The sequence below is a fragment of the Rhinolophus hipposideros genome, assembly GCF_964194185.1.
Source record: "Rhinolophus hipposideros genome assembly, chromosome: 23".
Lineage (NCBI taxonomy): Eukaryota > Metazoa > Chordata > Mammalia > Chiroptera > Rhinolophidae > Rhinolophus > Rhinolophus hipposideros.
In genome coordinates, this window is record NC_138069.1 from 11,248,446 (window position 1) to 11,264,585 (window position 16,140).

The window sequence follows — 16,140 nt, forward strand, 5'->3', positions numbered from 1 at the left end:
TCGGGAAGTGGAGCCGGAGGAGGAGGGGCGAGGAGACGAAGGGTGGGGAGAGGGGCGTCCCGCTTCCTCGCCAAGTGCCAGCCCTTGGAAGTTGCCCCTCGGTTTTTAACCCTTTAGGGAGAATGGGAAGGACAAGCAAGGGGAAGGAGATACCCCAGGGCAAACTCCTACTGGGGCCAGGACGTGCAGCCACCCACCCACCCATCATTGCGTTCCCCACCCCCCGGAAATGCGGGGCAGAGATGGGTGCCAGGAGGCACCGGGCGGGGGGAGGGGGCGACGAACCCGAGAGGGACCCTCTATAAGGACCGCCCCTCCTTTCTTCAGGTCGCCCACAATTTCAAGTTTCCCCCGCCCGGGATGTTACGTTCCATCTGCTGTGGGTGGGGGAGGAGGGCCGCGCCCCCTCCCCCAGACTCGCGCGCGCCCCTCCCCTCTGCTCCTGCCAGCACTTTCTGCTCACTTCTGGCGTTGTAAAACGCCACGCGTTTTATTCGAGTCGCATTTTTAAACCAGCGATTCAGAAGCAGGGCCTAGGGCGAGGGTCTTTCAGCGCCGGAGCCCTGGGAGGCGGGGTGCTCAGTGCAAACCTCGTTCCCTCCGCGAGTGTCGCCTTCAGGCTGTTATTTGCAAAGAAACGTCTTTTTGACGCAGGGAGAAATGGCAAATTTTAAGTACGTCATTAATATGGCGCCAAAAGATTTTTTTAAGTATAAGCTTGCTTTTTTTTTTTAAGGTTGCGGGGGGCGCCGCCCGGGTCTGGGGCGCAAAGGGGGCGGGGTGTGAGCAGAAAGTGTGAGTGAGAGAGTGGAGGGGCGGGGTATGTGTGTGAGTGTGTGAAGTGTGAGCAGACCTGATGGGACTTGCACGGGCGCAGCCGCCGCTCGGGCCCGGCCCTGGGGACAGGGCGGGCTGGGGGCGCCTCAGAGCCCTTGGGGAGTCCGAGCTCGAGGTGTAGGCAGGCGGGCGACCGGGCAGGGCACCCTTCTCCCAAGGCCTTGAACGCTACCTGGACCCGTTGCTGAAGCCAAACAACTGGGTGCAGGGGGTGGGGGGGCGGGCGACGGGGGGGTGTCAGGAGTGGAGATCCGAGTGAATAAGAAAAAAGTGGCTACTCCCCCTCCCTTGCTCCTCCCGCCCGCCCCCACCCCCACCCCCACCCCAACACATTTTTTTTTTCTAAAGAGATCACAAGGAAGTCTTGGTTTAAAAAGAAACAGAAACATACACAGGGGGTTGGTGAATGGTGCCGACCGCGGCCATCGCAGTTGGAAGCTATATTTTGGGAGAGTGAGTAGCGTCCATGGAGTTACTTTGCTCCCACTCCTAGCGGCAAGGGGTCGGGTCAGGCAGGCTGACCGTCCCCGGTAGGGGTGCGGGGCCGGGGACGCCGCGGGCCCCGCCGCCTCCCTCGCCGCGACCCCGGATGGATGCGCGCCCCCCGCCCGCCCGCGCCGGCCCCTGGAGCTCCGGATTTCGGGAGCATCCTTCCCGCGCCGGCCCCCGCCGCGGCGCGTAGCCGAGGGCAGCGCCCCTTGGAAGGGCACCACAGAGCAAGGTAAGATCCAGCCCCCAGCGATGGGCCCTGCGCATCTCCACAGCGTTATTTTGTGTTTTTGCAACAGATCTGCCAGCGCTCCTCGCTCCCTCGCTCTCTCTCTTGCTCACTCGCTCCCTCTCTCTCTCCTGCTGGCTGCCTGTTCTAGGAAGCCAGCGCGCGGGGGGGAGGGGGGATGCACAGCACAGGGGAGAGAGATTGCGCATGTTGGTCAGTCGTGTTTTAAAGAGTACATTGCGGGGAGGCTGAGAGGGGCGCATGCAACAACAACTTTTGGAAGGGTGAGCTTGGCGACCTTCTTTATTAATGACTGCGGCAAAGCGCCCCCGGGCCGGCGAGGGGGCGCGGGCGGGCGGGGGCGCGCCGGGGCTGCAACTTGCCCCGCGGGCTCCAGCCGGGCGGAGGGACTGCGGCGGGAGACCGGTGCGGAGGGGAGGTCGCGCGGCCGGGGACGGGGGTTCGGAGGACCCAGAGCCAACTGCCCTCCTGTCGCCTCGAGTTTCATTTTGTTGATACGCAGCACGTCCGGGCGCCGAACCGGGCTGAGCCGGTGCACATGACCCCGCGCTGGGCTCACGTGCAGCCGGCCGGGTCCCAGACACCTTCCGGGGGCCACTGCCTCCGCCCTGTCGCCCCCTCTCCGGGTTGGGTGCACGCGGGCGCTGCACGCGGGGGCAGCATGCTCAGCTCCCGGGCGCGGAGGCTCTGCACAAATTAAACAGTTTTTTGGAGGGGTGGGGGACGCCCTTTCCAGGTGAGTATGAAGGGTGCGCGGCCCCGGCGCAGGGGGTGTGGGCTGGGGTTGGGGGCAGCTCCCACCTCCAGGGCTGCGCGGGAGTCCGGCGGGGGAGAAGCGCTGAGAGAGTGGAAATGTACCGGCGGCGGCCGGAGCGGCGGGTGCGCGCCCGCGGGGCGACGGCAGGGGGCGTGGCCCTTGTTTACCTTATCCCAACTCAGCCGGTTCGCGTCCCGCTCCGGGGATGGTTCTGCAGTCCCCGGCCCTTCGCCTCCGCCCCTGCGCCCTGGGTGGTACCGGGAAGACGTAGGCAAGTGACGGCCCCAGCCTGGGACTTACACACCTGACCCCCAAATGGGTGACACTGCAGCCCCCGCCCCCACCAAGCGCCGCTGCAGTCCCTCTCCCGGATCCCGGTCGGGCCCCGCCCCCGGCAGTGGCATCTTCCCGGCCTCACCTCCTTCCTCCCTCTCTTCCTCTCTCTCCCTCCCTCCTTCCCACCCACTCGCCTGCGCCTGCGGAGCGGCTCCCGCCCGCCGCCTCCCCGCCAGTGTGCAGACTTGTGGCTCCCTCTATCCCTGGGCCCTGAGACACCCTCTTCTCCAGGCCAAGGGATGAGAGGGGGTCAGCTAGGCCATCAGTAGCTGTTGTGTCAGAAGATGGGGTTGTCTGCGACACAGGCAGGAAGGCTTCACTGTAGCTTCCAGAAGCCCAGGACATCTCCACACACGCACCCTGTACCCCACCACACACAGCTGCCCACCCCCCAAGGGGATCGGTAGCCCTTACCCGCATCACCTAAACCCCTTCCTCCGCCCCGGGCGTCTAGTCCACCTCCCGGCGCCGCCCCGGGCCCGAACCGCCTCTTGCCCTTCCTTCGCCTAGGCTGGAGCCCCCCGCAGCCACCTCCGGCTCCTCCTCCCGGCTCCTGCGGTCGGAATCACGCCGGCGCGCCTCCAGCCTGCTGTCCCGCGGACTGCCTCCAGGGGCAGGCTGGAGGCGCGTGCCACCCCCACTCCCAATCCCCTTAGCCTCTGCCGTCGGCCCGGGCACTTGACTTTTTTTTTACCACCTTCGCCGCAAGTCTCGTGCCCAGGGCTAGTGGGGGCGGGAAGGGATATGTTTTCCTTTGCCCTGTGCCAAGGGCAGGCTGCAGCCGGCAACTCCGATCTATGCAGATTTTCAAACCTTGCCCCTGCACTTGGCAACCCCCACCTCCACCCCCATATACTGCGGGATTCCGAGACACAGACGAAGTTTTACTCAGGGGCTGAGTTGCAGGGGGTCATCAGGAGGCATCCTGTTTGCACTCAGCATTGCCAAAGGGGAGGGTCTGAATGGGCACGACTGACCTGCCGCCTTGCTTTTGTTGGAAGGGGAGGAGCGCTGAGCTTTGAGCCCAGAGAAGCTGTCAGGAGAACCCCCTTAACGGTTCTGTAGCAAACTGAATTCTGGGCCCGTGTGGTGGTAGGGCTGCCTGGCCCCTCCTCTCCAGGGTGGCATTAACTCCCTTCACTGGTAAAATTCCCAGTAGGACATTTGGCAAAAGGGCCAGGCAGAGAACTGCCAACCGGGTCTGGCCCCGTTTCCTGGGTTCCCAGGGTGCTGGCTTCTCCCCTACCCTGACTTCCTCTCTCACCTTTGGGCCCCAAGTGAACGCACCATCCCTCCTGTCCCATCTTCCTGGGGCGGGTTGGGACTCGCAGAGCCATCTAACAAGCAGAGGAGGGAAATAACAACAGAATAACTGTAAGGGGAAGGAATGAGTAATAAAGCCGACCCAGGCAGGGAGGAGGGCTTTCATGTTTAAGAGATGCTATTTGCTTTTTAGGTCACAGGCTGCAAAAACAAGCTTTGATCCGAAGTGGGCGAATAATTTATTGAGAAAGTTTGCATGGTAGAAAAAAAAGGGATGTTTGTTTGATCTGGAGCCCTCTCAGTTGTCCCAAGTGCTATTGGCTGTTGTTTAGAGTGGAAAAGCATTTGGTTCCACAGCAAATGCCTCGCAGAGGGAAGTCCTCGCAGCAGGACTTGGAGTGAATGTTGGATTTGAAACTGTTTGGCCAGGGGTCTCCCCAGCACTTTTGGAGATGAAGTGTTTAAGGGTAAAGTTGTTTGGGCTCAGGATGCAGCAAATGTTTCCAGAATATTTCCCATCCAACATACTTTTCCTTTCCCTAAATTGCCTGGCTAAATGGCCAGTAACACTGATCCAAGAGGTGGTTAGAAATCTCCACTTAGCTTTCATTGACAGGTGAGGTGGGACTGCTGGTCCCAGTCCCCAGGTGCACCCCAGAGTCGTGAGATTAGGCCTTTGACTGACTTCTATGTCCTTGAGAGTGGGGGCAGGGTGTTCTGGTTAACTGGTAGTTCACTGGTATTCCGGTTACCAGGGAGGTAGTTGTCCTATACCCAAGATTCAGGTCAGGTTTCCAGTCCATATTCTTCACAGCTCATCCAGCAGGCTCCTTGTGGACTTCACAGTTCTCCCTTTAAGTTATCTGAGGGGAGTCCACATCAGAATTGTGAGGAGAGGGGGTACCTCTGGCTTTCCCTGACCTCCACATAGGACCCTTACTTATGTTGCTCAAGGCTTAGGAATCCAGGAAGGTTCTCGGACAACCCATAGGACTCTGGAGTACCCCAGCCACACTCTGGAGTTGCGCTGTAGCCTAGTGGGACAGGGCATACCATCTGGAGTCAGATGGCTTAGATTTAAATGCTGCCTATGCAGTCACCAGTGATGACAGTTATTCTGTGTCTCAGTTTCTTCATCTACAAATAGGGTTAATAACAGTACGTACCTCATGGTGGGTGTATGGGTTAAGCAATGTGGCATAAAAAAGAATAAACCAAAAGCCAGGCGTGTGGGAAGCACTTGATTAGTATTAGCCAGTTTTACTATTATTAATGATCTGGAGAGGGCCCAGATACAGTTTTGACCTTTGATCTCTCCCCTTTAGGCTAGGCTGAAGAGCCAGCTCCCTTCTCTGAAGAAGGGATGAGAAGCACTCTGCAGTTGCCAATGGGCAGCCATCTGTGGGAGCAAGCGGACTGAGCTCTGCCCTCTCTGAGGTGGAGGGTAGGGTGAGAGGTGCTGAAGGACAAAGTAGACAAAGCCCCTTTCATTCTCCCAGGATCTCCTCGGTATGTCCCCAGAACTGGGCCTGGAGAGTGGGTGTGGGCAGCATCTTTGAGGGAAGCTGGGTGCACTCTGGGACACTTAGAATTGCAGGTGGGCCATGATGGGTGTCGGAGGAGAGTTTGGGCTTCCTTGTGCTTGGAGAAGCAAGTTTGAGGATCTTGTGTACAAAATCATTTTTGTAACGGCAATTACTGTCCCTGAGAAGGCATTCAAGTTAATGAGAGATAGGAAAGAGTGGGGCTCTGACCCCCGTTTAAAGCCATTTAAGAGTGTGCAGTTCTTGTTTTCTGAATGTCTGGCCTTGCCGACACAAGGAGGCTCTGAGGACAGGTTTTCCAGCCGAAATATCATTAAATTGTATTAGCATCTTATTACACACACGCCTTAGTGGTCTGCCTCAGACAGGGAGAGTTTTTGTTTCTCTTTGAAAGATTGTGTCTGGAATGGTAAATTGCCTGTTTGAAAGCCTCCCCATACCCCCCACCCCCCTTTTTTAAGGAGGAAGACGAAATCCTGCTGTGTGTGGTGGCAGTCAGGGCAGGCCTGGTGGCCCCAGAGAGGAGAGTCCAGAGGCCACGTTGGGGTATTTTAACTGCCCAGAGAGCGGCTGCAGTAGCAGGCCTGAAAGGCCCACTGTTCCCAGGGTCAGCTGGAAGGGCGTTAATGGAGGCCCAGGGTGTTTATTTGAGTTTATTTGCAGAAAGGTCTTTAAAGGGGGCTGGCATTGGGCATTGGTGTTTCAAGTCCAGACCCAAGGCCCCCTCTAAGACCAATGACTAGTGCTGCCAAGAAAACATCTGCCACCAAATTGCTGCCCTATTACTGAGTTGACATTGATCATTAGCCAGGAGTCCAACCAAATAAAGCCTCCTGGAAAATGTGTGAGGTGAAGACGGGGAAGGGGGCTGTGAAAACAGGACGAAATCTTGGGCTGGGGTGTTTGTTCCTGAACACTACAGGCAGGCCAGCTGGGCTGTGTGGTCCCTACTCTCCTGGAGGGAGGGAACAAGAATATGCTCAGTACTCCAGTAGACATGGATCGTGTCCCTATTACGTGTGGCGTGCAACGTGAGGAGGGCATTGGGGCTCCAGTGGGGATCCACACAGACTTAACTCTCATGGAACATACTTTCTGTAGAAGGACATTCAACAAGTAGCTCAACAGGTACAAATTAGGGTAGATACTGTAAAGGTGGTGAATAACGGGCTGATGAGCTTTCTTTAGACAAGGCACAGCCTCTGTGACATTTACGCTGAAGCCTGAAAGATGAAAAGTCAGACATGCATAGACTGCATAAACCATTACAGGCAGAGAGCCCAACCTGTGCACAGGTCTTGAAGCGTGGACTGTTAGGCTTGTTTCAGGAAATGAAAGGAGGCCTGTGTGGCTGGAAAGTGGTGGGGAAGGCGCAGTGGTTCGTGTGAACTTGTGAGGTAGGCAGGGGCCAAATCATATAGGTTCTCGTGGTCAGGAGCTTGAGTTTTGTCCTTTGGTCAGCGAGGAAGCCTTTGAAAGATTTTAAATAGGAGCATGACGTGATCTGATTTATGCTTTTTAGAGATCGTTCTGTTTGCTGTGTGGATCCTGGATTAGGAGGGAGCGATAGTAGAAGCTGGGAGATAAATGAGGAGTCTGGGTCTGGACTAGTGTGATAGAAGTAGAGATGGGAGGAAATGGGGTGGTTCACGGGATGTTCTGGAGGGAGAGCCCATAGGTTGGCTGTGGGGTTGCAATGCACAGAGAGGCCATGGGCTGCGCTTCCATTAAGGGGACCCTCTGATAGCCACACTCCCAAAGAAGAGCTTCCTATCTGTGTCTCCATGCTCGGGATGGTGTGTGGGGGGGTACAAATGGAGGGGAAACGGGACCCTTTCCTAGAGTCTCGTTTGTAGGAAGGGTTTCAGGAGCACTTTCTGTCCCCAGAAACAGCCACCTTGTGATACTGAGGTTTTCTGCCAGAGCAGACCTTGCTTGGGAGAGATTGGAAGGGCCAGTGGAGGGAAAACCCAGAGGCCAAGGTCAACTTTCGGCTCCCTCCACCTGCATCTGCAGCCCTGGATTTCAGCTTTGGTGAAGGAATCCTCCCTGCCCCCCTTTTGGGGTGGGGGTGGGGGGCTTATGGGGCAAAGGGCTGTCCCACAGGGAGGCCCAGGTCTCATCTAGGGCTTTGTTAGCCGCTGACCGTAGAGGCTCGTCTGAGGCAGGGGAGGCCTTTGGAACAGACTTGGTTCAAAGGGAAGAAGCCTCACTCGCAAAACAGTGGCTTCCCTCTGAAGCCTACTTATTATTCCAATTAAGCCGCCACAAAATCCGCTCCCTTAATAGCATCCTGCTAGGAGGACTCTGGGGCGTTTCATGGAGGACAGGTTGGATGGGGAACTGGCCACTGGCCGCGAGTGGGGTGCAGGTCCTGGGCAGCAGGAAACAGCATTGTGAGAAGGGTAGCGGCAGTCAGGGGTCATGCTCGAGAGGACCTTCCTTACTGTATAGTTACTGCTCCGATTCAGGTAGGCGCTCATAGGACTGTCCACCTGGCCCAAGGTATTAATACCTAGCACCTATGTGGAGAGCGAACCACTGTGCTAAGGGCCTTAGGCTGCTCTCATTTATTTTCACTAGCTGATTCTAGCCCACAGATGTGTTTAGTTTGGCCCTCTCAAAGTGTTTTAAAAATTCTGAATCAGTTGCCAACATTTTAAGTTCAGGAGATTTCTGTAAAAATCCAGATCCAGTTTGTGTCCTCTAGGAGGGGTATCTTTTCCATGGTCCCTGGTCTAGTGAGGGGTAGAGCTAGGATTTGAACTTGGTACCTCTGATTCTAGAGCTGCTGCTTTTATGCTATGGGGGAACCTGGCTTGGAAATGCCCGCTTTGCTAGAAATGCAGAGCAAAGCAATTCCTGGACAGCCCATTGCAGGGGAAAACAGGTGGGTGCATTTATAGTCCCTCCTACCCCTACCCAACCTGTGGCAGGGCTGGGTTGGTAAGGTACAGGCTAGAGTTGGGGTTCTGTTAAAGTCACCTTTGTCACCCTCAGACCCCAGAGGACAATGAGGATGGGCTGCTGTGGATGGGGGGGCATCATTGCCCCATTTAGTCTGTGACCTGGGCCACTGGCCTGATTGCATTCTGCTGCACAGAGGCAGGGAGGTTTAAAGGTCAAGAGCATGGTCTCCTGAGTCAGATAGACTCCTTATAAGCACTGCAATCTTGGGCAAGTCACTTAACCTCTCAGCTTCGTTTTCATCTGCAAAAGGGAAGGAACTGTTTGGCCTACTGGCACCTAAGGTTTGCTCTGAGGGCTTAGTGAGGTCCCGTGTATCAGGATGTCTCCCTCCCCTGTTGCAGTGTGTGCTCGTTGGTCCCACCACCCTGCCATCCATGCTGCCCACACCACCAGGCGTCCCTCCGTACCTCCACGCTCTCTGTAGAGCTGCAGAGCTGGGCAACAAGCAGCCCCAATGAACCCGTCATCCTGATCCCTGTTGCGGGACCCTGGGGTGGAGAGAAGCTCCTGGTTGAGGTCAAGCCCGAGGCAGGCCAGTCCCGGTCAGCTCAGAGGTCTGGGGAGTCACGCTCTGCCTAAGGTCCCGGTCTCCGCAGGGCTGCAGTAGGAGAAGGGGAAACGCAGACTTGGGGTGGCAGCAGGTGGCAGGTGGGATCCCAGGCAGGGTGGGGAGCCTGGTTGGCCTGCAGCTGGGCTGGGCAGCGGGGCTTGCTCCCTGCTGACCCTGGCTCCTTATCCTTTGCTGTGGGGAGTGAGGCAGCCCAGGGTCCAGACTAACAGGAGCATGGTGGAAAGCGCTCCGGACCCGGAGCCCCAGATCTGTTCTCCCGTTAGGACTCAGCCACTGGCTAGCTGTGAGACCAGGGCATGTTAACAAGCCACTCGGTGTGCTGCTCTCCAAGAGGGGCCAGGAGCAGGCTCTGCCACCCAGGACTCTGCAGGATTAGAGGAAATAGTGGGTGAAAAAGCACTTCCAACAGGCAGGAGCTGACGAAGGCACAAAGTCAGCTCAGTGTGGCTCAGGAATCAGGCCACATGGACTCAAATCCGTTCCGCCAGTGACTAACTAGCAGGACAAGGCACTGAGCCTCCCCAGTAAATGAAGCTAATAGCTTACAACTCACCGGGTTGTTAGGAACAGGAGATGGCTGAGATGGTGTGGGTAAAGGAATGAGCCCGGCATGGGAGAGCTGCCCTTCTTACCTTGAAGTTAAATACTGCAGTCGAGATAAAATTGGTTTGTACTTCTGTCTGGAGAAGACCACTGGAGTAGAGAGGGAACCTAGCCCAGGACCGGTTACGCTGGGCCTGGTGTGTCCCAGGGAGCCAGCTTGTAGCCTCCCTGCCCCCACCCCCATTTCCACACCCCCTGGCGGCCCTGCTCCGGATGTGTCCTCAGTGCTATCTTGGCTGGCTTGTCCTTAGATAGCATGGTCCTACTGGAAAAATCAGTCTTGTTTCCTCTGCCCACCCCTCCTTGGCACCCAGCGGGGCACCAGTTGCAACTCATGGGTGATAGTGGATTCACAGGAGGGCATGAGTTTCCTTGAGTGGAAGCTGGGGCCGGGCAGCTCCTAGTCGCTGTTTAGCCTGGGATGCTGACTCCCCGCCCCTCTTCCCCCCCCCAGCCCTCTTTTCTTAGACTCAACGTCTTTGAGGTTCAGGGCTCAGGAGGTGGGGGCTGCAGCCTCTTCTCCTCCTACCCCATCCCTCCCTAGGGTAGGTGGGAAGGGGGTGGGACTGGCTGAGGAGAAGCCTGGGGCAGGGCCTTGTTCTCTTCTGCTACAGCCGGGTGAGTGTGGGGAGGTAGGTTCCTGGTGATTTTCTGAGACAGTGAGGATTTCCCAAGCCGCCTGTGAGTATAATGGGGTCTGCCTTTTGTTGCAGATGGAAGAGAAGAGGCGAAAATACTCCATCAGCAGCGACAACTCCGACACCACTGACAGTAAGGTCTTCCATTTGGGGCTTCTACTGGGAAAGCATTTGTATACTTGCCAGGCCCAGATTGGGGAAGGCTGCCCCGTGGTCTCAATGTTGGTTAAAGTATAAGTCAGATCAGGTCCCCCTTCTTCTAAGGAAGTCCCCACACCACTCTGGCTCCCGGGGCCTTGCTGTCCTCTTCATTCTAGATCACATCTCTGGCCCTGTGGTTCTCCTGTTGGGTCAGGGCCCTAGAGGGGGTCTCGACACAACCGGAGAAGACTTGTCACTATTCTAATTATCTGACAAGTATCGTTTCCTAATCACTGGTAAGCTCCTTGATAAGAGGGGTCATGTCTTGCTCACTGCCTTATCTCCAGTTAGATCAGACACATAATAGGTGTTCAGTAAATATTCGCCTTACATATTAATGGAGTCTGACTTTCATGGGATGTCGGTAATAGAACCCAGAAGTAGACTTGAGTATGGGCCCGGGGTGTTATTTGGATGTCTTGGAGAGGGAGGGCATTGTCAATGAGAAAATAGGGCTTAGGGCGCCTCTTCTGACACTGGGGGGACGTTTGTGTAAGGTGAGAGCTTTTCTCAGAGGGCAGCTCTTCTCAGCTGCCCCAGGAATCTGGGTCTGCATGGTGGAAGCCCAGGCTGCACTGCCAGGGAGGCCGCGCCTGGAGCCCTGCAACTCCAGCCGCCAGTGTGTTCACGTATGTGGTGAGCACCTGGGATGAGGAAGATCACCAGGGCCTCTTAGAGCTGCCAGAGGTCCTCACCCCTCCCTCTGAACAAGAGCCTGAGACAGATGCACTAGGATGGTGGGTCAGGTCCTAGTCCCTTCCCCTCCTCCAGGTCTCATTTGCTGTCCTTTGGGGTCTGTTTGCTCAGCTTGGCTCTGGTGTCTAACCTGGCCAGCCCTTCCTCCCTGCGGCAAGAGATCACAGCGTCTGGCCCTCTGTGGCTGCAACCACGCTGCCTGTGGCCTGGCTCAGTAGAGCCAAAAAGAACCGCATCCTCTACTTCTAACTTTATTGCAGGCAAAGGAACCCTTGAGGGCGGAGCACCGACAGGTGTGGGCTTCTGGGCAGCTGAGCCCTGTGGCCACATCAGAGTTGGGTCAGACGGAGGCGTACTCCTCTCACACCGGCACCTATCGCTGTGCCCACCCATGGCAGCTGTTCCTTTGACCCATAGGGATGGAGGCCTCGGACCCGCATAATAGCTAATGTTTATTGAGGCAGCACTGTGCGCTAGGGACTGTGCTAAGATTTACAGGCATGGTCTCATCGAATTCTCACAACCCTTGGAAAGACTGTTACTCTCTTGCTCCCATTTTGTAGAAGAGCAAACTGAGGCTCAGATGAAGTCATTTGACCAGGGTGACAAGCTAGTAGGTGGCTGAGCCAGGGCTCTAGCCTGCTCTGGGTCTGCTTTAGAATGGTACTCTTCCCACTGCCGTCCTGCCTCTATCTACCCACTGGGTATCACACCAAGGTTAGGAAGCAGAGGACCACCGAGGGCAAGGGACTTGGCATGGGTCACACAACAAGCTAATACTAAGTCCTAGTTACTTCCTTTTTCCCCCCAATCCCCTTCTGGCCCTTCTGGTTGACGAGTGGAGGCGGCGTCATGTCCCCACTCATCATTTGAGGGGCCCAGAGCAGGGACAGTCCACCAGGTGCTCACAGAGATGTCCACCTCCTGAATATTCACGCCAGAGCTTTCCTTATAGGCTTCCTATGCTTGAGTGTGGGTGGGGGGTGTTCCCAGCCTTCCGGGATCCTCTAATGAGCTGCATTCTCTCTGCAGGTCACACTACATCTGCCTCAAGATGCTCCAAACTGCCCAGCAGCACCAAGTCGGGCTGGCCCCGGCAGAACGAAAAGAAACCCTCAGAGGTGGGTAATGACAAGTGTCCTGGAGAAAGAGGAAGCAGAAGTGGGGAGGCCGCAGGAGTGGAGACCTGGGGAGAGTGAGGTCTGCAGATAGTCGGGGGAAGAGCGCTCCTGGCAGAGGGCACACGTATTGCCAGGGGAGGCCAGTGTGGCTGAGAGGAATGAGGCGGGGGTGGGGGAGGGGGGGTACCGGTTCTTAGCCCCTGGGTTGTTGTCGAGATGCTGCTGTTGGTCTGAGTCAGAGGAGATGACTTTCTAGGATCATACAGAGGGTAATGGCTTAGTCTGATGTTTTAATGAAAGGTCCTACTGGCTGCAGTGAGGAGAAGGGAATGCGGGGGACAAGGGCTGAAGCAGGAAACAGTCTTTTCAGTTGCAGTGGACCTGGAGAGAAACAATGGTGGCTTCGAGCCCAGTGGTGGTCGTGGAGTAAGAAGCAGTAGTGTTCTAAGAGGCAGTAGTGTTCGGGACACTTTGGAGGCTGAGCCAAGGGTGACAGACAGGCCTGCTGATGCAGGGTTGCAAGATGGGGTCCTGAGAGTCATCCAGTGAAGTCATCTGCTCCTTATTATGCCCGGTTCATGTGCATCTCCATTGTAAGCCTTCCTTACTTTGACTTGGGATGTGTCTTGTGGCAGGTAGAGGTGTTTGGCTTCTGGAGCTGTTGGGGATGGGTGGGGGAATGGAAAAAGTCACACCCTAGGGGCCTCATTGCTCCCTCTTGGGTCTTCATTGCCTTTTGTGGGGCACAGTGAGGCTGCAGAGCATTGTGTATGTAAGAGGGGGGTGTTGAATCTGGTCCTTAGTACATTGCTGTGCAGCCTACTAAGTACTAGGCACTTGGCCGGACACTTTAGTTTTTTGTTTTTTTTTTTAAATTAAATTTATTGGGGTGACAATTGTTAGTAAATTTACATAGATTTCAGGTGTACAACAGACACTTTAGTTTTTTAATCCTTAAAAGTGGCCCAGAGTTCTCAGTCCTGTTATAATAAGGAAACTGAGGATCCCAAGGTTATGTAGCCAAGACCTGAAGTTTTGGGGGCCAACAGTTCCCAGGGTGGGAAGGCCCAGGGTTCTGGAGCTGAGCCCTTGGCTTGGCTTGGGGTAGGGGTGGGTATCTGTGTTCTGAGCCTGGTGCCCTCCTCTCCCGACCCTCACCACAGGGGCAGTCTTGGTGCTGCTGTCATTAGCCAGATGCTGGGCGGTGGGGGTGTCTTCCACTGAACCTTGCATTTGAAAAAGAACTCCCACCTCCTGGGTCTGGCTGTCCCTAAGACGCTCCATTTATGGGGGCTGGGGAGCCTTGCAGACCTGATGCCTCCCACCCCCATCGCCAAGCCCATTGTTCTCCCTTGGCCCCGTGGAGGAGGGGTGGAGATGGAAGGAGGCACCTCCAGGAATGCAGTTAGGACGGGAACACCGGCTGGAGCAGAGGTGCCCTGGCAGGATGTTCTTCATGGCTCGGAGTGCTCTCCTGGACTGGCCCTGCTCTGGGGGTGGCATGTGCCCAGGTGCACTGGAAAGTACAAGGCAGAGTGCCAAGGCTCTGGGAGCCCCTGGGACCGTCCCTCCCTTCCACCATCCCTTTCTCCTCTCCCGTCCTCCCTCCCCTCATCTTGAGACCTGCAGGGCCTCACCAATTGTGATGGTTAAATTAGTAAAACAATAGCCATCTTTATGTGCCTTCCTGATCCTGGAAGGCAGCAATTGTCACGTCCATTTCGGAGAAGAGGAGCCTGCCCCCTGCTTACTGTGGCTATTCAGGTTGGAAGAAGAGAAGTTCTGGGGAGCTCTGAAGAGGCTCCGTCCTCTGACTCCCCCTGCTTTGCTCCCTCCACGCACCAGTGGGAGGAGGGGCCACCTCTCTGGACAGAGATCCCAGGCAGAGCGCTGTTCTACACCCAGGATAAGCTGGCGGCTGGCAGGAAACAGGTGTCAACAAGACCAACACTGAGGGGAAAGAGTCATTTGCATGGGGCTGAAAATTCCCCTGCCTCTTGGGTTTTCCAGCTCAGAGCCTTTGAACCTTTCCCCTCCTAAAAATAGAGTCAAGCCATTGTGAGGGCGTTGGTGCTGGGCCCTGCGGGGAGGGGACTACCTCTGCATGGCTCTGGGTTCCAGCACAGCAGCCCCTGGGGGTTGTGAGGCCTCACTGGAGACACCCGCCCTCAAGTCCTGGGCTCCAGGAGTGCTGAGGAAGTCTTCCCCGCCTTGAACTGTCGCCAAGGACAAGCTTTTCCTCCCACAACAGGCTGGAGAGCAGCCTGCTAGGTTTCCCTCGTCCCCTAAGTGAGGAGGCCGAGCCGTAGCCACCATAAATTCCAAGCTATCGTGGGGCAGAGCGGAAACTGTCAATGAAAGCTTCCAAATTATTTGGCTCATGAGAAGGCAGAGATGAAAGCGAGGATTTGGTGACAGAGAACCTTTGCACTAAATCTCACTGGGCTGTTCCTTTCTCTTTCTGTGAGTGGGGTGGAGGGGAGGGCCTTTCTAGTCTGCTGGGCCACTTGAGGGCCTAGGGCTTTAGAGTCCCTGATGAGAGGGGATCTGGGGGCCCCATCTGCCCTGTCCCCTTGAGTAAAAAAGCCTGTTGGGAGGTTATCCGTCTGGTCACATGGTCTGCTCCCTGTCTGGCCCAGCTTCCCAGGCAGAATATTTGCAAATTGGTGTGCATGGTGCAAGAAGAGCCCCCTAATTGGTGGCTGCATGGTTCACTTGTCTTCCTTATCTGTGAGCGTGTGCAGTGATGGGGTGTGGGCGGGGTGACCAGGAGTACTGAGCATAGCAGCAACACTAGCACCTAGTGAAGCCAACAGTTATGGAAAGGGTTGGGGTTGGGTTTAGGTGAGACCAGAGGGGCTGCCTCTGTGATGACCTACTAAGGCTCGCCCTTTCCAGTGCACCCAGAGGTTGCAAATCAAGGGACGTCCTTTATACCAGAGTGAGGTGCCCCAGGGCCGGGAAAAGTGCTCCAACCAGGAGTCAGGACCCTGGACAGGGCCGAGGCCTTGAGGCCCAGCTTCTCTTCCTGCCCTTAACCAGTGGGTGGCCTTCCTCAGCCAGAGTGAAAGGGAAGTGTGGCCTCCATGCTGGGGGCTGAAGGGGCAGCCCTGGGGGTCTTGGGAGTCTGGGTTAGCATTTTTGGTGGAAGTGCACCAAGGTTGGCCCCAGGATCCCTTCTGGCAGTGGAGGGAAAAGGTGGGGCTGATGCCAAGGACACAAGCTGCTGCCTTCCTCTGCTCTGCCTGCCTGCAGTATCCCAACAAAGCTGCGATCTGTTCCCTGCGGCTTAAGTCCTGGAGGGGAAGGCATTGACCTGGCCTGGCGAGGTGGTATTTGTGTATAAACGGTGCTGAAGCTTTGGGTTTCTGGCCTGGCCTGTCTCACCAAATGGCATAACCATTATCGGTGCTTCAGACTTTGTGGGTCATATCTCTGAATCTGATGGAGATCACAGACCGCCATCCTATCTCACCCCCAGGAATTCTGATGTAAATGGTCTGGAGTTGGGCATCAGGTACCTGTACTATTTAAAAGTCCTCCCGCTGGAAGCCAGGGTTAAGAACTACTGCCATAGACCTTTGCCCTTAATTTACTAAGATAGGAGTTCTGGCTTGGACCGTTCTGGAAGGTCCTGAAGTTGACAGGGTGTAGGGGGTGGGGGTGGGGGAGGCTTTCTAGACTGATTCAGAGACTAAGCAGAGGCAATGTGTAGGTGGGGGCAGTTCCCCAGCTCAACCCCGCCCCCCACTGCTGCCAGGAGACTGACAGGTTTCTGCCAAACCCTCAGCCTGGCAGGTCAGTTCAGGAAGAGACCTGGAGTCTGCTATTCGTCCTCAGGCGCAGCAGAGAGGCAGGTGGGAG

General features: G+C 56.2%; 1 protein-coding gene across 8 annotated transcripts in view; it reads left to right on the forward strand.

Annotated features, from left to right (window-relative positions):
• Positions 1-16,140, forward strand: part of JADE2 (jade family PHD finger 2) — a 107,334-nt gene that overhangs the window by 58,873 nt on the left and 32,321 nt on the right. For 2 of the 8 annotated variants that reach the window (XM_081036123.1, XM_081036127.1), the window contains exons 2-3: positions 10,334-10,391; positions 12,188-12,276. In XM_081036123.1, the coding sequence (XP_080892249.1) occupies positions 10,334-10,391; positions 12,188-12,276 (147 nt within the window). The other 6 variants (XM_081036129.1, XM_081036124.1, XM_081036125.1 and 3 more) reach the window with 6 other exon arrangements.